The 27092-nt window shown below is 36.8% G+C and overlaps 1 protein-coding gene across 5 annotated transcripts in view; it reads right to left on the bottom strand.

Moving 5' to 3' along the window:
• Positions 1-1336: 1336 nt before the first annotated feature.
• LOC124301304 (RNA-binding protein fusilli) overlaps positions 1337-27092 on the bottom strand; it is a 39480-nt gene continuing 13724 nt past the window's right edge. For 4 of the 5 annotated variants that reach the window (XM_046756191.1, XM_046756195.1, XM_046756194.1 and 1 more), the window contains 10 exons: positions 25434-25662; positions 19240-19329; positions 17499-17553; positions 17297-17407; positions 15562-15832; positions 15257-15472; positions 14766-14999; positions 14380-14581; positions 4878-5083; positions 1337-4734 (listed from right to left, as the gene is read on the bottom strand). In XM_046756191.1, coding sequence (XP_046612147.1) covers positions 4588-4734; positions 4878-5083; positions 14380-14581; positions 14766-14999; positions 15257-15472; positions 15562-15832; positions 17297-17407; positions 17499-17553; positions 19240-19329; positions 25434-25662 — 1761 coding nt within the window. In that variant the 3' untranslated portion in view covers positions 1337-4587. Of the gene's footprint in view, positions 4735-4877; positions 5084-6360; positions 6431-14379; positions 14582-14765; positions 15000-15256; positions 15473-15561; positions 15833-17296; positions 17408-17498; positions 17554-19239; positions 19330-25433; positions 25663-27092 lie in introns of those variants that run through there. The other variant, XR_006907447.1, reaches the window with a different exon arrangement.

Below are 27092 nucleotides of genomic sequence, written 5' to 3'. Positions count from 1 at the left end.
GTAGAGTGATGGCAAGGAGAAAGACCAAGCGTGTTGTAACATTTTGTGATACTTGTGAAGGAAAACCATTTTTATGTTTGCCATGTTACAATGAATCCCATTTCCTGTAATGATACCAAATTATGTAAATTTTAAATAAATTTTCTGTAATTCCGTAAAATAGTGTAAAATTTTATAGTTCTCATGTTACACGCTGTCAGCCACCGATGGGTGACGCGGTCTAAACGGAAAGTCTAGTGTCAGCCACCGATGGCTGACGCGGCCTAAACGGAAAGTCTAGTGTCAGCCACCGATGGCTGACATGGCGCTCAACGTGTTAAAGTTAGTAGTGATAGATAGTAATTTCAATCATGCGACTCACACATGGTGAATAAATTTGATATTTCTGAGGCGAGAAACAAAATAAATATTACGTTCGAAGAGCGCTGATTTAATTGTATTATCAAATTATTTTCCATTCGGTATCGACGGATAAATTTAATATTTGACAATCTTCGCGATGATTCGTAGTATCGAATAATGATATTCATGTAGAACCACTTGCTGTATTCTGAAATGCCACTGATTCACTGACTCCAAATATTACTACTTAGCGCGATAAGAAATAAAAAAAAAATCGTTGCAGTTACTAGTATCCAACGAAACTACATTTTAATAATTTGGAATTATAATCCGGTTCAAATCACGACAAATGAAAACTAAAACGGCAGATTTTGTTAGTTTAAATGCTTTTCTGTGTCACTTGACCGATTATATTACCGTGAGAATTCCACCACACACCGCATTACATTCATAAACTGGACTAACCGCAACAAATATACCAACGACACGAGCGGGACACGACGATTTCACAATTAAACTGGAAATTAAGATGTCAGGATGGCAGTTTTTTAAGCGGGTGCCCTGGGAAAAAGGGCTTGATACCCGCATTCTATTCGCAGTTCTGAACAAAAACATTAATAAAATTTTTCATCTTATTTTTCGGGTAATAAGAAATAGAGAACATTTGAAATTGAATGCAATATTTGAAATTAGTGACATAACTAATATAAGTAGGCACCATATTCAATGTTACATTCGAAAAAATTAATTGGCTATTGGCAATTTTCTGTTGAATGCTAGACTAATTATACCAATATATATTTTCTCACGCTTAACATTGAACATGGTGCTTACTATCTTATGCGACTGATTTCAAATATTTCTTTCAATTTCAAATATGGTCTTTCATTATTTTGTACAAGTATAATATGTTAAAAATATCTCCTAAGGCATTCAATAAAAGTAATGATAAAATACCAAGACATGCAGTAATACCTCTATACGACCTAATTTCAGCTGTCACTTTGTGTAGTTTTTATTTGAGATGCATTTTACAATTACGATACTAGCTCTAATTAATTATGTAGTTTCAACCACATATAACAATTAATATTTAGAACACTAGGCATTTTAGACTTCCATGTCACGGATGTGTTTTTTTTTTTCTCAGTATATGCTAATAGTAATATACTAATTGTGAATCATACGATGTTTCTTTTTTCTATTGGATCCACTCTTAGCTTCCCAAGTTCCAACAATCAGCATCAACGCTTTCGTGTTGTACAATGAGTTTTTATCGATAATTAACAACTGGCAATGTACGCAGCATAATCTTTTTTTGGTGAGACAACCAATTCTGGAAATACTTGAATTCCATTCCGATGGATTTTTCACGCAAAAGAATTTCTATGTTCAGGAAATTTTCTCGTAAGAGAAGAGTAGCATGATAATTCAAATATTGACCAATTAACAATTCATTTTTAATTCGAAATAGTTGCCGAGTGAGTGTAATTTGCATTTCTTGTACATGCAAAAATGCATAGAATGCACACAATTCTTATACAACACTCGAGGCAAAACTCTGCTAATGTTGATAATCACCCAATTTTGTCAATATATTAATAATTTGTATTGCTGTTATTGCAATGTGCTGCTTTGCCCACAAAATCAATCATTATAAAATTTGACTATAATTTAAGTAATTATACATCTAATAAAATCTATGTATGCGATATATTAATTTTTGTAAATTACTTAATTCACATCTTAGTAACAGATTAACACTAGTGTAAAACAGTTTTCGCAGCCACTAGCTGTAAATATAAATAAAAAAATTTCCACGACTTAGAATTATATTGCTTGGCTAGACAGTTTTGGGAAAGCGGCACACACTGATCAATTGCTACAGCTGTCCAGATGTGCGCAAATGATACGAATATCGTATGCTCAATACAGCTGCAAAAACTGTCATTTCAATTGGCTAACTACATTTGCTACAAAATATATTAATATAACATATAAATATACGGGTATATTTTTGGAGGGTGCGTGACATCCAAAGTTCAAGACTAAGATAAATCTTAAAATTGTCCACCTCCGTTTGATAACAAGTCGAATAAAAAGCAGGAGACAACGGAAGTGCAAAAATATATGTATCAAGATGCGTGGCTCAAGCTTTTGATTAGTTATCGACCCAAATTCGATTAGAATTACAACAAGGGTGAAACGACACAGAGCAGGCATCATTTTTGGGAACGATTTAGATACTCTACGAAAAAAATAAATACCTGAATATTACTTACATCTATCATGGACATGCATCCAGGTATTTTCGTGGTTTTTGTAACAACAATAAGAAATTCAGTTTCTTCTAAGCGAGAAAAAGTAAGTTGGTATTGAATATTGAAAAATGAAACAAAAGCTTATTCGGAACGCCTGTCCGTTTGAAAGTTTTGCCGTTCGCTGGGCCGATAAGAAACCTTGTACAAATTACACCGTCAATTGTAACTTTATGCACTTTTCGTGGTCCTTAGCGGTATTGCAACGTACCGGCCTATTTGTATTGCACAAAATATAACCCACGCACAGGATTTTTATTGCACCTGTCGGGCTTAATTATATTTGAAAATAGAAGAAGAGGAACAAGGCGAAACAATATCTTGCTAATCTATTATCTAGTATATAAAGAGGATGATTGTTTACTTAGAATTAATTTAATCAACAAACTTAAGAAATAAATGATATAATAATATAAACTATTTGGATCACGTGGTCTCAAAAACGGTTAAATTGATAAAGTCGAAGAAGATACGTTGAGGATAATTAAAAAATTTGGAATCTTTTCAACTGCACTGTCGCATAGGTTTTTGAAAGGGTAAGTATGCCATTGAAAATGAAATTCCATTTTCATTGGGCTGTCGAATAAAGAAAAAATTGAGAGATGGCATATAACGCGATAATCGGGATAAACACCCAAATAATGTTCGCATTATACAGATTTTAACGGAATCCTAAAGAAAATTTCATTTCGTACTAGAGTAAAAATTAATAAATTTAATGAGAAATATGTTCAACTCGCGCGATCAGAGACTTAATGGGTTACCGCCTGTCACAGCCAATGTATTATTTATTTCGATACAGCTATAGGCAACCTTCAACTGATTCCAAATAAATGGCATAGGTGCTGCATCAAACGAATCGACATAATATAAAGCTTGGGTAAAAATAAGAATATTCTCTTTAAAATCCGCTCAAGATAGTATTTTAAGACACTATTGCCTGCTGCATATATATATATATATATATATATATAGAAAATAAAATAATTCGTTGCATGCTATTCTGTGGTTTCATTAGCTAACAGTATAGTAATTATACGTAGTAATAATAGTCAATAGTAAATAAGAGCGGTATTTTAGGATACATAAAAATGCAATCAATAACTTAATATAATAAGTTAACAATGGAAATCATTATACTAAAAAAGATTGTTGGAAGACTTTTGTGATATTTGCTGTTTCCTTGATTATACTTTGCATTGTTCTATACTCTCTTGGTACACAATTATATATTATGCATTTATCAACTTGTCTATCAAATAATACAAATTTCTGTTAAATGTTCAACCAGTGACATAGATAAAAATTCTTCAAGCACATAACATGTCGTACCATCGAGGAGCACAATCTGAAATATTGATAAGAGTAACGAATATATTAGATTCTTTATATTTACCTATAAGTTAAGCTATCTGATTATTCATTAAAATATTTTCATTGCGCTATTAACAATATTAAAAGTATTAAAACTAACTTTTTATGTTTAAAATCTATTAGGTTGATAATCTGTGGCCTTCTTATCTAGTACTCCGACATTGCAGAAATAATTCTGTCGGCATGTTCAAACAAGATGCTAATTTTTTCTCTACACTTTGTCCCATATACTTCAGTAATGATTTGTACAGGGAAAGCGAAAGGTAAAAGGCTGGCATGCCTTCCGCATATTAATATTTTTTGGAATATTTCAACCTTTATCGTGAGTGTAACGCACAGACGACTATACGAATATATTTGATATGTATAAAATTTAATATAATTTTGTAAGATTAAGGCTGTATCGACCTTTTCGTCTGATTATTCGATAGAACTACGGGAGGGACCACAAACGATTATTATCATAATATCACTTGTATGATACATCAGTAGTTTATGCTGGGCGAGGCAAGGTGTTGACTTGATTATTTCTTTGATCGAACAAGTAGCCCGATCAAACCATGAATAATTCGATGTATTGACTACGCGGAGCATGTAATGGTGGTAGCGGAATACGCTTGTCTATTTCAGGTCTTGGTATATGAGCATCCTGTATCCTAGGCTCTGGTGGGCCCAGGTGAAGGCATTCTGGGGAGGTCAACTGCAATAAGATACGATTTCGAGTTTTAGTTCAAACGTAAACTTCACCTCTCTATCGATAGTGTTACAAACATAAAGCAATACACTTTCATTGACTTCAATTTTAAAGAATATTTGTTATGAGATATAATAAGAGATACTCACCAGAGTAGCTTGCTGAGGAATCGGTGCTATGCCGCCAACGTTAGCTGGGTTATAGTAATTGGTTGGACTGACTGGTGGTGACGGGTATGGCCAATAGAATATAGGTGGATATGCGGGTGCAAATTGCGGTGGCCCCCGAGGTAACATTGCCGCTTGCGCAGGATATATCGCACCTGGTCCAAACGGAGGCGGCATCATTGTACCTCCTGAGGAAGAAATAGTAATGTTTCACTTAGTCACAATTTGAGAAGTTTGATCAAATAATATAAAAGTTATGAAAATGTGAAATAATTTCATGGAATCTGATTAACGTGTCTAGCTTCCAACTCTAAAGAAGTGTACTACGTCCAGGGTAATTGTTACAAAATGGTAGTGTATAATTGCTCGCTGATATTTTAGAAATAATTTAATTTGACTGGAAATGTTATTGACGTTTACAATTTTAAAGACGACAGTTGATACCACAGACAAATATATGTGGCAGGAAGGAAATAAGTGTACAGCTTTTGCAAAAAAAAAGACTGTTCAATTTGGAGGAGTAATTAACTGTATTTCAAAGCCACAACTTGAGTTTGAAAGTAGTCGTAATTATTAAAGTTATACATACAGATATATCTACTAGTAAAAGCTTTTTCCATCATTTTAATAACAAAGCTTATTGCTATATTATTTTTTACAAAGATCATTCTATGTGACAATATAAAAGTAGGCAGATTTGTAGCAATGTATAATAAATTCGTTATAGAAAGCTACCAAACGAGTAACATGAGCCAATTAACCAACGAACCCATGATTCTATTTACAAATAAAGTCTATGGGCTATTATACCCATACAGTTAAGTGTATAGCCTTAACGTGGTTTTGTGCAGAGATAATTTTAGAATCGTGATTCGTATTAGTGCAATGGTAATGACAGTGCTCTGAAGAGGCGCGAAGAATTAAGTTCCTAATAAATGAATTTAATTGTCCGACACTTGTCAACTGTGATTTGAATCATTGAGTAATGAAGTGATAAATATTCTGGAAAGAATCATCAATGTCATAAATTCTGAATGCACATAGAATTTCCATGACGTTCGGTGGGATGCAGTCAAATAATAAAAAAAAATAGCAGCAAGTCTCTTTAAAGTGTTGAGAAATTGAACAAAATAAAAATACCTTGAATGTAAAAATACAGGGCATCTTTTATTATTATCAACTGTAAACCACCGACAGCTGATTCGGGATGATATAATGATTGGAATAATTGGCCTACCTGAAGCACAGAAGTTAGTATACGTACTGTAGTCCCGCTACCATACCGCCATCGACACTGCACCACGCAACATACGTTAACGTCGCACTGACCATTGTAAAATTCTGCCCCTATCCCACCCTCTGCCCTCCCTTTGCCAACCAATCCCCACACTTTCTATGTCCAATTGTCCACAGACCACAATAAGCTGTTTTAATTATTTATTCCATCCCCGTAATGTTTTCTTACCACACCAATAATCTTCGCCGTTCAGATAGTCTGCTCCTTTACCACTGCTAACCACACTAACATCCGATTACTTGAAAAAAGAGAGATTTTGTAAAACTGACATTATATTTCCCCGCATTATGTGCCTGTAGAACACGTTGAGTTGAAACAAACAAATATACAATAATACATTGTTTATACAGATTACAATACATACAAGTTAATGCTGTTATTTTGTGAAATATACAAAAGAAAACGCGTCTGTATTCCCAAATGTGACATTCAATATCATTCTGGGAATAATATATCGCAGGTCAAGCGGACAGAGTAATATAGCAGGGATATAGTAGCGAACACCGGAGTTGGACTCGGCAAGATAGCGAGATAATTATGGTCCATCCACCAGGCAGAGCCCCGGACACACCATAAAATACCATAGGACCATCAACATTGTTGCTAGGAATCACTAATATTTTTAAATATAATTTCGTGACTCGGATACCTTGGCTGCACATGCCTCCAACCAACAATATTCAGAAACCAACGCTCCGCTACAATAGGAGCTAGCAACAAGATTCAAAACTACGTTAATTAATAATATTGCCAATGTTGCTCCTTGCTTTTGAACAGAGTAAAATGTATACTAAATGAAAATGATCATTGTTGTGACAAAGTGATTTTAATGATACTTTGTTAAAATGTTCAACAGTAATCTATTATAGCCAACCCACAATTGCAAATAATTTTTGCATCTGCCTAACCAAATCGTTTAAGGGTAACTGACGGCCTGATTAAAAACTATAATATATCCTAGCGTAGAGATTTACCATGTAGACACAATTACACTCTGAATTGTCCAGAACGAATAGATCAAATAAAATTTTCTGTCATAGTGATAATGAAATCAAAGAACATCAGTTGAACGAAGTCTGGTCGTTGGTTTCTGAAATATTTCAATAATTAGGTAGTAATTATTCTCACCAAATATGGTGTGATTACAGTCCTATAAGAAAGTGACACCTTCACTAGATACGCAAGTTATATAGTTCACAATTTTTTATACATTCAGTGGACACCAATATTGCACTTCATAAGTGAATACTAATATACAGAATTTTTGCGAATTCTCATCAATTGACCTCATTTTATTTAAATTTTCACTGCGCCGTCGAAAGAAGAAAATCGTAATTGAGTGTCGGCAAGATAATAATAAGAACTGAATGTGATCATAGTTATATTTGAAAATATGATTAGGCTTAGGCATTCTTTGTTACTTAAGTTTTCATTAGGTTTAACTATGAGATTTGTAGCGGTAATTAGCTAACATTGATCGTTGTATAATTCAGTTCTGGAATGTAACAGAAAACTAACAAATACTCATGATGAAGCCAAAATCACATACTGAACATTACACCATGGAAAGTGTCAACGGAATATCTATGGCACCAAATGGTTTTTTGTTAACTAAACTTACACTTCAGAGAATACGAACAGAAAATTTGACAGTTTAAAAGAGAATAGAGGCTGCAACATGTGTAAAATTGACCTCAATTGGTACCTACTAATACCTGCGAATCCAGTGAAGTATCGTAAATAACGGAACAGGAATGCGATGATCGTACTTTTTGTAAGACAGTATGCATATAAAATGCATTGTTATAAAGGGAAAACCTCTCAAGGTTGGCGACTTAGAGAATCTCATGTTGCCACGAGTTGCTCACTCCAAAAATGTTCCCCCTATATAAAGTAAAAGTTATTCTTTCACACTACTGGTTTACTCTGAGAACACTGAGGGTAAAAAAAAAGTTTCGATTAATACATTTTCATCTGACTTATACATGTGCATAGTGTCTTATATTAACCACATTTCTTTTGCAAGGTGAATCTATTACGATATACTGATACTTATTTGTATATCACCATAAAAGTTGCAGGTGCAGCAGCTTTCTTTTCGAAGCAAATAATAAATTTGAAGATTCACCGTTACTTTTTAGCCGACTGAGACTTAGTAGCGCATCACTGCTTACTGTAATGGCTTGACGCTAGTAAGTTCCAGTTTATCTATTTATGTAGTAAGCAGTGATTACACTGTCTGAAGATGCTCTTGTTTGATAACATACCCTCAATTTTTTTTTCAGGAACCGTACGTGAATTGCGCAAAGGCTCTTCAGGGAAGAAGCACGAATCTTACATAATTTTTACTGGAGCGTTTCACATAATATTTTCCTATTTCTTCCAATAAAGTTCAGCCGTTATGTACATGCATAATCTTATACAAGTGAGGGGAGATCGGCGATCGATAATAACTGATGTTATTCCTACACTTAGAGTTGAATATCCAAGATTTTATCCCGACGTTATTTATTAATCACCCATTGTATGAGTTCAGCATCGTTTTCACAAGCAATCTACCTTGCAAAAAAAAAATGCAATTAATATACTGACATACGATACATACAAGAAATGCACTGGCACTTGTATGCCGGTATGTAAGGTATGTACATGCGTGCACAAGTATACCCAAATGGGAATAAAAAGTTCAACAGTATCTAAGTAAATCTATGAAATTTAAATATAGAAAATGGAAGGATAAAAAAAAAAAAAAAAAAAAAACTGAAAAATGCCTTGTGAGAAAGATTGAACAAAAAGTACGAGCAATGAATAAGGTATCAAGGTAAAAGTCCACCAACCCAACAAGCGTATATATCCACGAGACACGAGTACATTTATTAATAACATGATTATTAATATTAATATAATGATCGACATACAGAGAGTATACAGCGATAAATAGTCCTAAGTCCCAGTATTGCTAGAATTGGTGTAAAATGCTCCATTATTGAATTGATAAATTTTATCTTTATGCCAATCACTTAACCATGTGTGTTAGCTTTCGCTAGTTCAAAAAAAAGGCAGAAGCATGTAAGTAAATTCTGTAAGTTATCTACTGCTGAAACCGTTTAGTTTCAACAAATTTTTGAGAACGAATGAGTTCGGTGGAGATGGAAAAGGGAAAAGGTTGTTAAGGGATGAAGAGATACAAAGAGCTCGTAAATACACGCTGCAACTTAATTGAATAATATATCCGTTCAACAGTCGCGAATATCGATGTATAATTTAATAAGATCTATTCCTGTCTTAGTGTGAGTTCATTGGCACGTTTTCCAATCCTATGTCAAGACTCGTGTCATTCGAATAAATGGTTGAAGTATCGGAAAAAGGAGATGGCTAAACTTGCTACAGGTTCTAATTGTAAGTGAAATACCGAATTCCATGCCTCAATGAGATTTGTCCATCAACTGCAGTTTTACTAATCGTTAAATTTGATTGAACATATGTAGCATTCAAAATGTAATTCGCGTTAATGTATATTACATCCTTTTCCAAAGATGAAGGATGAAATAAACATACTGAAAAATGAATACAAGACTTTGCAGTATCTTCAAACACCAGTTCTCTTCAAAGTGACCATAGTCGCGTTGTTTTGTATTCCGAATCGTAGTGGGCGTAATGTGAAAAAAACGATCATATAAATCAACGACTGACATTACCTATTGATAACTTGGAATCATAAATTAATTATTTGTTGAATAAATGTAATCAAGGATTTACACGATTTGGAAGAGAGAAAACTAAACAGGAAATAAGGTGGATAGAAAAAAAAAAGATCGGAAAGAAACCCTCTAAAATATGTCCTATATGGCCCAATACCGGAGCGTTTAATACCGCTCGATATTCATAAGACATCAAGTGCTATATAGTGATAATAATTAATGCAGATAACTATATGCAATATAATAATTAACGATACACATAACTATCAGTCACCAGGTTAGCCATCCAGAACACCAAACAACACATCCAGCACAAGTCACGGTCCAATATGTATAGCATCGGTTAGTACAGGGATAATAGAAAATAATTGTCTCTGCCCATGATTGTTTGTGAATCCAGCGAAAGCCAACATTATAATGCAATGTAGTGTGTACATCTCTCTCGAAAATTCTGGCACATCAGGAATTGATGGAAGACGGTTACCCGATAAATATCAAATGCAAGCTTTGTCATTCTTTTGCAGCAACATAAAGTACGCAGTATTCTACTTTGGTAATTTCTCGATACATTGATTGTTATTTCTGTATCGAGATGTTAACAACCACGTGATGTATATTCAAGTATTTGTCTTTCGACTTGCGAACCTTTCAATTGAAACGATAATCGTTGCAACTATGAGATTAGTGATGTAATGTACGCTACACTTGAGTATCTGCTGATGCAGCATTTGCGAAAAAACTTTCCCATACCATGTCGTCAAGTTGTTGTCAGAATTTTCAAGAGGCACTCTTAGGCAATGCAAGATAGAACCGACGACTGTATGCATGTAATAAAATATGTAACATAACTGGGTTGATAACAGAGAGAATAAATTTACATTCACTTGCTACACATGTCATACCCAAGTAGTCTTGTTCTACCTTGAATTATAGCCGTTATCGTTAGATTTATGTTGTTTATACTATTCAAGCGGGAGGAACAAGTATTTCCTTGCCGACGAAAGATATTCAGCGAACAATTGGCATATACTTGATTCTCGCACTATGCCGTGAACGTCGTAATAAATATCTCGATACCCTGTAAATTGTTTCTTGATTAGATTAGCATAAAAAATATTTACAAACACTACTTGTTGTCTATTAAACTTTTAGAAAATAAATGTCGTATTTTTCCATCAGAAGCAAGATGTTTATGACGAACGTTGCTCGGCAAACAAAACTCTGTTCACACTACTTAACGTAAAGTTTAACAACTACCATGACTCCAAGGATTTATGAAAAATAAATAAAAATTTTGGAAGTATATAAGTAACAAAATTTGCATAAAAGTCAATATACCATAGATCTGCTGAAACTGCCAGAAAATAAAAAAATAAATACATACATGATACAGTAAATATATATCAGCATGTACTGATGTGTGACGCCATATGCAAATGATTATTTTATAAGTCTCATTGTTAATAAAAAACGAGCTGTAGAGAAATAAATAAAATAAAATACCAGTGTAACTTGCTGCAACGCCAGGGATTACATATTTTTTGGTCATGCAAGTTAAACATGATCATATGCATGAGCAAAAAAATTATAATGATATCGGGGTAATCATTTTTTATAGTTTTAGCAAAAGGCTGCTCATATAAAATTTATACAACTCTCTAAGAAAAAAAATGTAACAATTCTGAGTGCATAACAGCTGCAAAATATCTATAACATTGGTTATTAATTATCAATCAATGGGGAACGTGGAAGAAATTGGATTTCCCAACACCGAGTTAAGTACAAGATCTCGATGAAAAAAGTGCTGAATATTGGCTGAGAGGGAATAAGGAACAGGGGGAGGGAGGGGGGTCATTGGAAGTTACTTGCGGCCCCTACCTGCGACTAAGAACAAAGCATTGATCGTAAAAAGCTTAAAATGAACAATCTGGATTAGAATTGTCAACAGTTTATATTGCCACTGTGTTTCTATTAACACCACTTTTCTCTTACCACAATTGCTGGATATATGACAAAAAATTGCAGTGCCTATCTATCAGTTTATCCCAGTTGATCCTATTTGGAACAGTTCAGAATAGAACTTTCGCATAGGAGTTGTAAAATCATATCGGAATCCAAAATTAACGTTCGAATGAGACTAATTCAATGGTACAATGGAGAATCGAAGGTGCAAAAAACTTGTGAGAATAAAACAGTCTCGTAGAATGAAAAAAGGGCTATGCTAAGATTAAGAATTATTACATTATATTGGATGGAATAACTATTCCTAACACCTAATCATAATAATATGTAGAAAATAGGTCCGCATGGAAGAATGTCAAAAGTCTGATTATCACTTATTTTACTTCCAACTTTATAGAAATGAACGAGATGAGAATATTGCAGACCACGTTCGGTGTTTATTAAGGCTCGCTTATACCAATTCGGAACTTTAACTTTTGTTAAATGTTGTTGAAAGGTCGAATTTGTACAAAGATTTGATTCGAAGGGCTGTCACAAACCACCGCATCATACTATACTTGAAATAATAATATTGTTACTACATCTATATACATATTACAAGACATTATTAAATCTTGATTTGAGAGCGAATCATGGTGCCTACCTAGAGTTAATAGTTTCCTACAATCTATCTCGTCGAAGGTACAAATATAATAATCATCATCATCAACAATAGCTCTGATCTGATAGATCCTAACATTACGTAAGTACTTTCTATCACCTATGAAAAAGGCACTTAGGTGCTGGCAATGGTAAAAGGAAAATTGAAAAAAAAATATTTAAAAAAAGTTTAAGATTTCCATTGGAATGTCGTTGGTCAATCTGTACAACGATAAATATTGTACACCTATCAGCATATTATATGAATGGTCCCTAGTATTTCTATATTATAGGTCTGCCCGAGCAGGCAATATATCAGCAATAATTAATATACATGTATATATCAAAAATAGGACACGCGTAACAAATAATTATTGTCATTGATAAGTCCAGTTAAATGTGTCCCAATTGTCCGTGAATCTATATATATGTTATAGGAATGAGAATTGTCTTACTGCTCCCGCCTAAATATCTGCTGAGCGTCATTTAACTTAAGTATTCCCAAAAGGGTAAAAGTTATCAAATATAAGTGATGATGTACAGAAATTGCATCTCTAGGCGAGCATATGCAATACATGATCCCAATACCCATACCTCTACGCAATCATAACCTTATAATATATTTTAGTATAAATTTATTTGTATATATATATGTGTGTGTGTGTATATATATATATATATATATATATATATATACACCCACACACACACATATCAATTAAACCGATTCAATTCAATTTGCCGTAAGCCTCGTCCGCGTTATGGAATATTATGAGTAGCGGCTACTATCCCTACCTACACTTAGGCTCTTTTGAACTGCAGGTACTGATCCAAAGATATAGAAAAATATCTAAACTTTCCACGAGCTCTCTCTGTGCCTAGTGAGAACTACTACGTTTCTAAGAATTATCTCGGCTATATGTGTATAATTATTGTATAAAAAATATCGCATAAATAATACGTTGCTGAAAATTTTAGCCACGTCCGTTTGCACCAGACGAATGATTTTTTTGCGGGATATTTGCTACAGTTACCCGAAAATTCGCTACTTGTACATCCTACGTTCCGGCAATTTGCAATATTTCCTTGTTCTCTAGCCATTTCCGTACTCAGGATTGCTAATTAAATACGTAACCTACCACAACTGAAACCATAGGAAGTACTCATTCCGTTAGCTGATCGCAGGAGCTGCCTGTCGAGGTTGGTATTCATTACATTTGTGGATAGAATTGAGCGGGATAGGCCAGCCCTGAGGCAGCAGCCGCTTGCTGCGGATTTTGAAACGTTGCCGGAGATTGCCAAGCTCGTTTTGCGTGATTGCTGGCACTCTCGGCTGGAAAAGCGCTTTCCCAGGAGCGTTTCAGACCCATGAAAGCTGCTGGATTTAACTGGCTAGTGTGTACCATCGGAGGTAACAGTGCTTGGGGTGGAGCTCGCAGTATTGGGTAACGGGGTTGCATGTTGAACAGTAAGAACGGAGCCGGGGGAGGTTGGGCGTGCAATGTCGGCGGGGCCATGTTATAAGCGGAGATTTGGGATTGTGGTGGTGGCGGTAGCGCCAATGCCTTACTAGCTACCGCCGACGTCGGAGAGGCGGGAGATGACGATGAGTTGGGAGGTGGGTTTGAGGCAAGAGCCATTAACCATAAATCTTGATTTCTCATCGCTTGGACTTGAGCTTGCGCCTGAGCTTGAGCCTGAGCCTGAGCCTGAGCCTGAGCTTGAGCTTGAGCCTGCGCTTGGGCCTGAGCTTGGGCCTGAGCCTGAGCTTGGACCAAGGCATGTATATCCCACAGGGGAGTTTGCTGGTGGTGATTCGGCAGGGCCACCGTCGATGGAGGAGGAGGATGGGCCAGGGTTGCAGGACTATGTGTCGTCAACGTACCGGGAGATAGTAGAGCTTTTGCAGGTGGTGGTGCGACAGCGCCTGTCAATACCAGATTCATGTCTTCGCCACTGCACTGAAATACTTCGATGTAACGTTGCTTCTTGCCAAATATCATATAACGATGGTGACGCTGCGATGCGCAGGCATAAGCAGAACTTTCGCTGTCCATCTGGATGAAAGCCTCGCCCGATGGCTGGCCCTGGGTATCAAGACAATCAGAAGAAACCAGGCTTTGATTACTTTGCTAATAAGCACTTGCCTGCGTATGTTTTCGTAAAGTGGCCTTTTTTCCTTCAATGCTTTCATATATCGCATGAACGGCATCTGTTAGTTTGGTCAGAACGGGCTTCATATTGAAAGATAGGCAAAGAGTGTCTGCTTACCTGAGAGTTGTAAACCATGTGAACTCCTTGGAAGACTATGTTCTTTGCATGTTCACCCAAAAATTCCAATATATGTTCAACTTGTGCTTCGTATGGGAGACCACGCAGACGCACGCAATCTTTACGTGTTCCAGAGGTGATTATGTGTTGCGGAAGAAGAGGGACTTGTGGAATTGTCGCCAATAGTGGTGCTGGGGCCTCGTACGTCTTTGGATCCATTGATCTATTCAGTACCTAGAAACAAATAATCAGAAAATACCAATTTAGAGACCATTTAAAACATTCTATTTCTCTCCCACTTAGGAAAAGATGTTCCTTAAAATCAAGCAGTATGTAAGTTAGTCCGTACCTTGTTCCATTTTCCATTACATGCCACTAATACCAATAATTGCATTAATTCGTACTGTATGTAACAAATAATATACACCATGCTACCAAGTCGCTACTTAATTATTAGTAACCTAAGATTAATTTAGTTTAAGAGTATGTACCTGTTGAACCTCGGCTGTCGTGCTTCGAAAGAGTTCGATATATCGGCTACCGATCAGATCCCGATGTTTACTGAGAGCCTTCGAGGCATCTTCTTCTTTGGCAAAAAGTACAAATGCATCGCCAGTCGCCCTTCCATCAGGTTTTTTCACAAATAGCACACCTTCCTCACCGTCTAGTACCTGACACGAATTTTCGCCAGCTAGGAAAAACTCCAACTGAAAGTAAATATATCCAAGTTCTAATCGTCATTTTGTTAACTAAAACGAATTTCAATTGACTTTCGTAATATGTTTGAATGACTCACAACTTGCTTGGCTGTACAATCATAGGGCAGCCCTCTCATTCTAACTATAACTTGGGCTCCGCGTGAAAGAAATGCGTGTGCTTCACCGCTAGCACCACCTGCCACACCAACAAAGTCTTCACCCGAAGCCTTGTATACCTCAATATATCTGGCCCCAATGTGGTGTTTGTGCCTTTTGAGCGCCATGTCTCTGTGCTCCTTGCTTACTAGGCGCACCAATGCCTCCCCGTTACGCCTACCCTGTGCGCTCAAACACAGGGCAACACCACCTCTGCAAAGCGAAAAATCAGACAAATTGCAAAAATAATAAGAATTTAAGCATATTACATAATCAACAAAAAGTTAAATTATTCCTTCGTCACTGGAGAATATACACGACATTATACAAAAAAGAAACACATTATAATATCTAGAAAATAAAGAGTGTGCACCCAACAAGCTTGTTCTAGTTTGAAAAACACGTAAGCAGGCTGAACACAAAGGAAATGAACTGAGCAATTAGGGTCAAAACTTGGCAGAGAAAAATTTGTTGCATATTCCATATGGCAGTTCTAAAATGACAGTTAAAGCTAAGTAGGGAACACATCGCTTTAACTCATAAGTATGATCTGTGACCCGAGATAACTCCTATCAGTCGATGATGCTGCGGACATAGACCCACCGAGGCCAACGTATGTTTACTGTCCTACTGTTACCATGCGACATCCCAAAAAAAATAAAAAATTGTATCAGAAAAATGCGAGCGAGGACAAAATCAAGGAAAAAAATCTTGGTGTAATACCTTCCAAGTCAAACAATGACTTTTTTTGCTGGTAGCAAAACTGGATGGTTTTGACACGAGTGGGAGTGATGTAAGAAACATAGCAAAATTTTCTACATTTATAAGTCCACTCCGAACTCTTTTCAATAACAGAGAAGTTACATAAAGTTTTATACATAAAAGAATAGTACCTCACAAATCAATTTTGTTTAAACATAGGAATTACTGATATTTTTGGACAATTGTTCAAATCAGAATGGCACTTCTTGCATTAAAAAACTGCGAGTTTTCTATGGAATAATTAAGATATGTTTCTATTGCAAGAGAAGGTCAGTATATTTTATTAACGACGAATTTAACTTCTACACGCCCACGTGAAGCAGCCAATATATCGGGAATTATGGATGTTCATGATAATTGATACGCCTTTAGCTTTCGATTCAATATTCTCAAAACACGCGCAAATGAATATCCTATAAATGAGATCTAAATTTATCCAGATATGAAACTGTATCTAAATGATTAAATTCAAACTTTATACAACACCTAGTTATAAATACCTTCATTTTACCTCCAATGATGCTTGGTAATAGAAATCGAATAGATTATTTGAAAAGTGTTGAATCATGTGAATCATTACGTATAAAGAATGTATCTCAAGTCATGTGCTTCAATTTTGATCATGCCAGGATTAATTGGTCAGTTACAAGGTTTTGTATGGAACGAGAAACTCTGATAGTTTTCAACAAAAAGAACTCGCTCGATTAAAATCAGTTTACTCATGGTTGAGTGACTGAAAAAATTAAATACTCTTTATCAAATCCATTATTTACATACTCATCTTTTTAGATGCATAAATTCGGAATGCTTTCAAATATCGAGTTGGTTCAAGTTTGATCAAAGTTTGAGCATGTAACATCGGACAGTATCCTTGTTACCTTAGAAAAATATATCGCAAGGTATTTGTGTACTCACTTGGCAACATTAAGCCCTCTGAAGAATTTGGCAATGTCCTGATCCGAGGACTGCCAAGGTAAGCCGCGTGCTCTCACAACACAATTATTATCCACCTCTTCGTCTTTTGAACTGCAATAGCGGTAGGATTATTTTTTAGCTTTTAGTGGGTGAAGAATACTAGAGGTACACTTTTAGAGGTTTGAAAATTCAAAAGACTCACCATATGCCTGGTTCCAGGACAAGATTGACCACTTCAGGATTCAGAAATGTGTGACCTGAAACGTGAGAACAATGAAGCTTAATAAAGTCTGCAATAAAATCGCTGAAGAAAATTTGTTAGGAAATACGAATATAATTTGGCGCAATCTAACCTCAAATGGGTCAAAACAGATCAACTCAACACAACCTCATCATTTTTCTCGTAATTCACGGTTCGTAGGTCGGAGTTCGTAGCATGAGCTCTGAGACGGTTATTGGTATTTGTAAAGTATAAAACAAGACGTGAAATTTCATTCAAACAGAATAATATCTCCGTTTACTGACAGATTGCAGAGTGTTATATGTGTACATGATGCATCATGCATCCTCCCTATAGCTCCGGCACCTGTTGAATATTTCCATCCGCATGTGTTTTGTTACACACACATACGCCCATTGACGTACCTATTTGAGGCGGGAGTGGAGACATTGTATCCAAGATAAACACGTAATAAATGTATTCGGAACCCTGCACAGTTATGAGTGTCTGATATGCTCCAATATACGACAATTCCGACGGTTGTCATGTGAGCGCGGATATCATAATATTACAAATGTATGCGTGCATGTATGTATGTACATTATAGATAAGGTTTCGAGCATTTTACATGGCGAAAAATGTGTCCATTAGGAATACTTGGCTGGATCACTGCACAATTAATGTCACGATAAACAGGGTGGGAAAAAATATTTCGCTGAAAGGGTGCCCTGGCCGATTTCAAAGTTGACGTCATATTGACGTATATATCTCCGAATATCAAAGTCTATCTCAAAATGGACAAAGGGCTTCGCAGCCCTATTCTATACGGAATTCCGAACAAAAACACTCCAACACACTTTCATTTGACGCAGAAGTAAAGAAATGGCACGGATTCTAAGAAATCGTAATAGTAAATTCGTAGAATTCATGCCATTTCTTTATTTCTGCGTCAAATGAAAATGTATTGGAGTGTTTTTGTTCAGAATTGTGTATAAAATTGGCCTATTAAGCCTTTTTTTGCGTTTGGAATATATCGATTTGGATATTTGGAGATATAAACGTCAACGTCGAAATCGATCAGGGCACCCCCAAAAAGGATCAACCGTCTGAATCAAAAGTTGGAAAAAGAGAAAAAAATACACCCAAATTTTATCATTCCGAATGTTCTAATTATAAAGGCTTCTTTAAAATCGCCAATATCTCAGTTTGTAGATTTCGAATTTGCTCAGTTTGACTTCTCTTACGTATAAGTATTTCATTCGAATGAATTCACTATCATTGGTTCAAAGAACGTTACTAGCGATTTTTCTCAACGTTATTTTTTCCTCTTTTCTCAATTTCGGCTTGGAACTCAATGGTCCGTTCATCCTGAATCCCCTCCACCCCGTATAAGGATGATGTTAGCAAGAAAACACCCCCCGCCATCCCTTACACTTACGTGACTTTTGAATGACTTAAAACCTCTCCCGTTCCCCAAACTCATCATTACAGATTTAATAAAAATTTAATGAATATAACGATTAGTTCTTCCATAAGACAACATCCGGTGTGACGTACGGCTGAAAACGTGTGTCCATATCTGGTAATAAACAGGTATCGTCGCTGTCGAAATGTCCTCTAAATTCGTTGCTGTCGGATTGTCCTCTAAACTCGTTGCTGTTTTTTTTTTTCTTGTTTTTATTTTTGTTTTCGTTTTCATTTCGCTCCTTAGTCTGTGTCTTACCATCTTTAATCATCCTCTGAATGATAGTCACCATATCTTGAACCTCCTTCACATGGTAATCATTCTCCGTGTCCGGTGTCAGGCCAAAGTCTGGAGTTAAAATTGTTAAGGAAATATGATTTTCTTCAACGTTATACATACGTACCGAACCTGTGTATGCACTATGCTGCATCTGTGTATGTACATAAGTATGTATCTCGGTATATACCGCCGTATTCGTTGTCTCACATTTCGCTACGTTCGAGCTCGAATTGTAATACCTACCTAACATACCTTCAAGGCTGAAGTGCCGATTCGGTCGAGTCGTATCGTATACACAGTACGGCACATAAGTATTAAACTAGAATTCTAAGTATAATGCAAGTAAGCGCATACGCGAAATATTAAAATTACCTGCATTTAACGTGGTATTATTCAGGGGTACATAATTTGCGCAAAAATTACTAATTATAGTCTGCATCGCGTATTATTCGAACAGATTATATTATCATGAGTATGAAGTTAGCAACGTTACTGCAACGATGCATGTTTTGGAAAAATCGTCACTTCACACCTTTAGCAATGTCCGCAATTTAATAAACCATGATAAACAAAACATTACACTCTTATTTTGGAAAGCCATACTCCTTCAAAACCGTTATAAAAATTGCAGAATATCGATTTATTCCCTGATGTCGCTTTGCGTTAACGTTACTAACTTCACAGACAGCGAGCTCTCGTGTCGATATACGAAAGTGCATTTAGTTTTTGCAAAGACGAAAATCGAACATCGTCATGATGTTTGGTACATACATACGCCCAAGGCCATTCGTTTCCAGGTAAACCATGAGGCAAAAACTATGAATGCGAGTAAGAGCAGCTTATTTATTAACCCGGGGCCCGCATAAGCGGCTCTCTGTCTGTAGGGTCAGGTAGAAAAAAATGTCCACAGTAACAGTCCAAAAGAGAGAGATTTATATGCGGGCCACAGGTAAAATCAGCTGTTGCTGCTCGCGGCACTCAGGGATTGCAGATATGTATGGATGTATACGCTTGTAACTACAGGCACGAGATATCTTGTGCATTTATTATTGTCGGTCGGTGCAGTTCGTCGAGCATTATCTTTCGGGCTCCGTACTTAACGAGTAAGTCTATACTACAGATAACTAACCTACGCATACCTGTTTATAATTGATGTACATGCGTATAACATCCCCAGGTTTAAGGATTACGGTTTGTATAATAGGGTAGCGTAAAGTCCGTTAGAATTGGAAAAGTTCGGACCTATTCGACTACTTCTCAAACTGCTGGTGCAGTGGAAATATACCTACGTACATATAACCTGAATCGATAAGGAATCGTTAACAAGCAACGTGCTCTACGCCTATGGACATTCATTTATTGCAGAAAGTAAGTACCAGCGTTAAGAATGCTTTGCTTTAGGTGCATACCTGATACATACTGTGCTGTGCGCAGGGTAAGTTATGGTACGGTACGGTATACCTGACAACAGTACAAAGGACAAAAATTTTACCTACTCTAGGAAAACGGTACTTGTACTAGTGTTAAGAATTTGCTAACGTTTCGAAGAGACGACGGAAATCCGAAGCTAGCGTTGGAACCGGAGGTGACGAGTAGAAAGAAGATTCACTTGCTCTTCTGCATGTTGAGTCGCGGAAATAAAATTGAATGTATGATTATTTTTCGCTACTGGTAAAATTTACAGAAAATTAATTTTCATGCGGAACACCCAATGCCGAAGAATTTGAATAATTAAAATTGTGGAATCCTGTTAAGAAACTGCAGGCATCAAGTTTCGTCACTTCGTCGTGTTATGCGATTTCTACATTATTTTGACGAGGTCATGCCTTCGTCAATTGCAATGAAACGTACCCTGATAACGTACAGCATTTGCAATTAATGGAATTCAATACCCCCCCAACCTCATTCATAACGAATACTTTGGAATTCCAAGTAATTTCGCCGACTATTACACCTCAAACTTCAATCGTCTCCCACTCCACCTCATTTTTATTGCGGTTCGTACTTTGGAGCTTACGCTAGACCTTCCATTATTGTTTCCAAGTAAACACATGCATATGTTGATGTATATGTATAAGACGGACGGTTCTGCGACCGCGTCGGTTGCATTAGCGTTATAATAATGTTATAGATCCGTTATCGAAGGTGAAATGTACGATAGAACCCTTCATACTTTTCACCCGAGTTTCACGTAAGTTATTCGACAGCGGATCTCAAGTTATTAGGATGAAACTTTTGAGGAAATCGGAAAATTTAAAAATATATACAAAGATAGACGAGGAGAGGTTCTACTGTAGACATTCATGCCCGCGCGAAGCGCGTATATCGGTAGATACGTTCGAAACACATAGTTGGTGTAAAATAATGCTTACCTGGCGTCTCACGATTATCTCTTATACGTAAACTCCAAGTGCAGCGTTGCAGATCGAGGCAAAACAGCGTTGTCGAAAAATATTGAGTTAAAAGAAAGAAACGTCTATATCTACAGCGAAACAAACGACAAACTGAAATACCGCACGATTATACTATTTTCAACAATCTACTAGACATATCGTGCACTTTTGTTACAGGAATGAAAATTCATTTACAAAACTTAGCCAGGCAATGGAGACCGAGTGCAACGGAGTTGCGGGCTAAACTACGCGGTATCGTCGCTACGGTCGCTAAGCCATTAAGTATACCAATATCTTCACGGGGGTGACCTTTAATCCGTGAACGCTGATAAGAGTGGCCAATCGGCATTGCTTGTCCAAGGGAACAACAAGCCGGTCGCTTTTGCTTAATTATTTTCCCTCATTTTCCTCCGTCCACGCTACTGTAAATAATATTCATTGCATCCCGCCGCAATATTCGATCGTTCGCATATTCCCTGCATCGCGGAGTGTTCGTTTCTCTTGGTGCCTGCGAAACTGGAGATTTGAAAAGTGCAGTTCGAATCGTTTCAACGTTTATAACTCGGTGCTGTTACAAGTCACCTCAAGATTGAGTGAAATTCAATTATAATCGCGACAACTGTTTCGAATTACCTTATGTATACATACCTACTGGGATTAATTGCAATCAAAGAAATCAAATAAAATCTTATCTGAAGACAGATAAACGAACAATGGCACTAAAACGACGCCATTATGGACAATCTTTTGGAGCATCAAATCGAAAGTTGCAGATCATACCGTTTGTTTATCTTCCCCGTGTATATAATCCGGGCCATCGATACTTTAAGTTTACTACTATGTATTATCTATAGGCACTTGTATATTCAGATTATTCGCTACACCGAACTGACTTCGAGTTTGTGAACATGTTTGTAATGCACGTTTATTATCATTGCACTACTCAAGATGAAAATCCAGGCTACTTCAAACTTCTGCGATCCAAAGATCGATACAAATTTTATTTCACAATATAAGGAATATACGACAGTATAGAACGATTGATAACCCTACGATGTTTCATACGAAATATAAAATCTACCAACAGTCCTATAAGATACGAATCGCTGCGAGTTAATCGCTTCTTAACAGTACATATCAATGGCGAGTTACAGGTGGGTGACAGATGCATGAACTGATGATACAGGTGGTACCGTTCCGATGTGTATCAAAAATAACCCGTATCGCCGTTAGCGCGAAGCCGTACGAGATCATGATTAGCCCCCCCAATAATATCACACTCGGCAAGCTTTTCGCTTAGATCCTTCCGGACCCGCGGTAATGTTAGTAGGTATATTATTTGTAAGTCAGACGTAAATGTAAAAATACAGACGCATGCGCTAATGGTCGAAAACTGTGTTGGATAAACGATAATTCCAATTGCCACGTGTATCTTTCTTGTTTTATTATAATAATTTCTGCCATCGATCGAACCGAGAATAACGACATTTTATCCAGAAGAAAAATTTTGCCATTCAAGCGGCAAGTATGGGAAAATTAAGGGAAATGAATCGAAACTTGTAGAACAAAGCTAAAAAGAGAAACAAGGAAATTTATCACGCAGTTCGAAATGTTACAATGCCACTTTGGTAATTTTTACAATATGTATAAAGTATGCGGTGTTTGTGCTTGACTACGCAAAATTTCTTCTCCCACTTTTCTGGAGAATCTGATTTAGCTCCTTTTTATCAAAGACATTCTAATTTGGATATTAAATTATTTTCTTACTAATCAAACTTCCAATCACGTTCAAACAATCAGGGCAAAACACGAAAAGAGCATAATACGTGGATCTCTGCGAAAGATACGTCGCACATAAATATATCCATACAAGTTATACGGTTGAGGAAATTCTAGTACCTACATATAAGTAATATTTGCAACTTACGTAAAATTCCAGATGGCAGACGAACGTTATTAAATATGGGTATGAATATAACTTGTTGTCGAATCTCGAATACAAGAATTAGACTTCCGACGTATCTTGAGGTATAATTTTCTTCCTTCCCCCCGTTTGCCGTTCTTCCGTTTTTTCTTCCTCCGTCGGTGCGCGTGCGCTTGTTTGTTATGATCGAAAAAGTAAATAAAAAAAAAAAAATAAATAATAAAAAACAAAACAAGTTCCGATCTCAGGGTACGTATCGCTGAGAGAATAAAGAAATGCCGCGGGTCTACAGATGTTGGCAATCTGGTTCCTCAACGTTCCCGTCGTCGTCGTCGTGGTAAGTACAACACGTTGAAACGAACAAGCAAGCCGTCAAGCTCGCCGCTTATGCTCGGGGCAACGGGGCACCTCGGGGACTCGGTTTGGACTCGGTCAGGGGCCGGGGGCAAAATGCGCATGCGCATCCCACCGTTAGTTACTTAAGTATAAGACGACCAACGTGACGACTAGAGCGCCGGGGGCAGCCCTGGACTAGTGTAAGATTTCACGCAGGTCTGAGGTAGGTGCATGTACTGCACAGACTGCAGCATTACCAGCTTCCCTTACTCTTTGGCTATGCAGGATATTCATCTGACACCAGAGAATTCCAGCGCGGCTGTGTGCCATTGATTCATCGGCGACTACCTGCGTGTAACTTGGCAGGGTTGAAGACGCCGAACGAACTTCATGCGTTGTATGTACACAATATGGATATGTACACTTTCTCCGTTCGACGTAGTCACGGACAAGTGACGTCATGTCGAAAATGAATTCGAATTTGAATACATCGGATTTGCTACTAATCGTTCGAGTGTACGAAGATTGGTATTCAATGTTTTCAGCATGATATTGATAATTTTAAACTCCCCAAGAACCCTTGCGATCGTTGCGATTATACCTGACAGACAAACCGTGTTTCGTATGCATACATAATACCTCTACGAGATCAGTGGCGATTCGTTTCATTTCTTGAAATTTTAGCACAGCTATTATTATGTTCGTTTCACTGATGAACAATAATTGTGTCTGCCGAAGCGCGTTGTAATAAAATGGACGCGTTCTTAAGTCCTAGAATTAATCCAGAAACGCCGAGTTGGTTTCTATGCGACTGCAGCGAGTAATTCGAGCCTCGAAGGTATGAGTGGCAAAGAGAAAAAGAGAGGAGAGGGGCGCATGCACCGTGTACGCGATATACGACTTACTGGAAGCACATATGCGACGAACGAACGATATATTACCGTACTGTGGCAGAAAATGCATGTTTCTCGAATATTTGTACACTGAGAAGAATTTCTAGTTACGGCTATAAGTACACAGTCCTTAACTACTTTCATTTTTTAGTGAAAACGAAAAATATGGTTCTGACTATGAAAATGAAAATTTGTTTCGTAGCTGTAACCGAAAAATCTTAAGCCTTAATATTTTTTTTTTTTTGTTGATATTATCACTTGTACCGTACATATTCTTTTGCCTGTTGACTCAATTTGATGTTGATGCAATAAAAAAGTTACCTGCCATTTTATTTGCAGGAAAAAAATGTAACAAGCTAAGCAAACAGATCGTTGTTCAATTTCGAAAAAATTTAGTATATGTATGTACATGGTTACTTGTGTACGTGATTTTCCATCAGTAGAAAAATATTCAAATGTTATACTTTGCCGATTTACAGTTTACTGTAATTTTCTGTGTGCCAACTTATACGTATACTTCTGTAATTCAGGTTTTTCTTTATTGTCCCCTCGCTTCCAAAATTCAGATCAGGTTTGAACTTCCTGTTCATAGTTGCGCGATGCTTAGGACGAGAAACGAAAGGATACATTGTAGCATATCCTGTATGCTGAGGGCTGCAAGGTCTTCCTGGGATGAGTAACAAGTGGCAAACTCCTTGCGCAGGTCATGGAAGACGGTGTAGTGCGGGGGAAGGTCGAGGTCCTTGTTGCAGGCTTCTGGATGAAGGCATTGCCGCAAAGGCGCCTGTCCGTCCACTACAAAGCGGGGTGAACTACCGGCCGCGACACACGTCAACGACGACCACCAGCCCTCGAACTGCACAGACGAAAGAATAAATTAGGAATCATAGTTACAACCGATGATTGTTAATTATTGTTTTTTCAATTCGCAAGAAGGGTGAATGAATTACATCCTAAATTTTATCCCATCTATATCTTATAGTATATTACACTTAATTTCCTGCTCGAAACAATGGTAGCAAGTGAATGGATTAAAAAAGTGGTCCGTTAACTGTGTTTAACTTTCGGGTACCCCATACAGGTATGTAGAACCCAATCTGACGAATGTGTAATAATGATGGCTCTATAATTTATAAGATATGTGGGAGGTATTTACTGATATGAGGCTATTAACTAGCCCCTATAAGACATGTTCCTGGTTTTCATACACAACCATTTTCAATATGTATGCACCTGTAAATATGTATATAGCATTTGTCGATATACCTATGGTGTGGACACTCCTGCACTTTGTTTGCAAACGTATAAATGCGGGGTATGTGAGTAGATCATATGTGAAAACCATTCGTTTACCGCTATAGTGCTTAAGTCAGGATAAACTTACCGCACCTTGCTACCCGCATACACCTTCGTACAGGCTTTAACAACATCGAGATGATAGTAAATACATGTAATGTTTTTAATATGTAAGTATAAAGTGAACATTTTGTGAAATAAAACTTTCGGTCCATAGAATATCAAATGATATTTTGTTATGAAAAAACTGCGATAGGATGGAATTCAAAAGAATTAAACCTTACGATCACTTGAGCCATTATCGCAAGCTGTTTTTGTGGTAAACATCGTTATACACGGTTCGTTGATTCCATTGAGATAGTTATTTCTAAACACATTATATAAGGGGTAAGCAAAAGCAAATCTCTTAATTTGAACTTGTATTATATGTAATGTAGTAAATATGTTGTTAATTTAAAAATTCCAAGACGATCATACGAGGTGATGAGGTGAGGATTCGTTGTCTCTCATTGACGGCTGACAACAAAAACACTATTCATTCGATAGTTTACAAGCTATAACGCTCGCGGGCGTTAATCTCATGTTATACAATTTTGCGAATCTATTGATCACGATTAATTCGTGCGTTGATTCTAAAACTGTATGTGAAAATCAAACAATGGTGGACGGCGACACAGTATCTGATCATTGAACCATTCCAGCATTCATAATTCAATTGAAGGTTGTGTTTCAAAGCTAAAAACTGAATCCAATTCAACAAACCTGCGAACCGATTTTTACTAGCAAATATACAATATCGGAGAACAGCTAGTAAAAATCCCACTCATATATTTCAAAGTAAAAATTGCTTCAGTTTGAAAAATTGACAAGCATGCATTTAACGCGTGTGAAAAATGTGTTGGTAAGATTCACACTTATGGGTTTCAGACATTAATTAGAGTAGGTATAATACAACCTATACTCTACAAATAATAAACAGCTACATTACTT

Source organism: Neodiprion virginianus, chromosome 3 (genome assembly GCF_021901495.1).
Source record: "Neodiprion virginianus isolate iyNeoVirg1 chromosome 3, iyNeoVirg1.1, whole genome shotgun sequence".
Lineage (NCBI taxonomy): Eukaryota > Metazoa > Arthropoda > Insecta > Hymenoptera > Diprionidae > Neodiprion > Neodiprion virginianus.
Note: the sequence above shows the minus strand (reverse complement) of the source record. Positions and strands in the feature narration are given on the sequence as shown.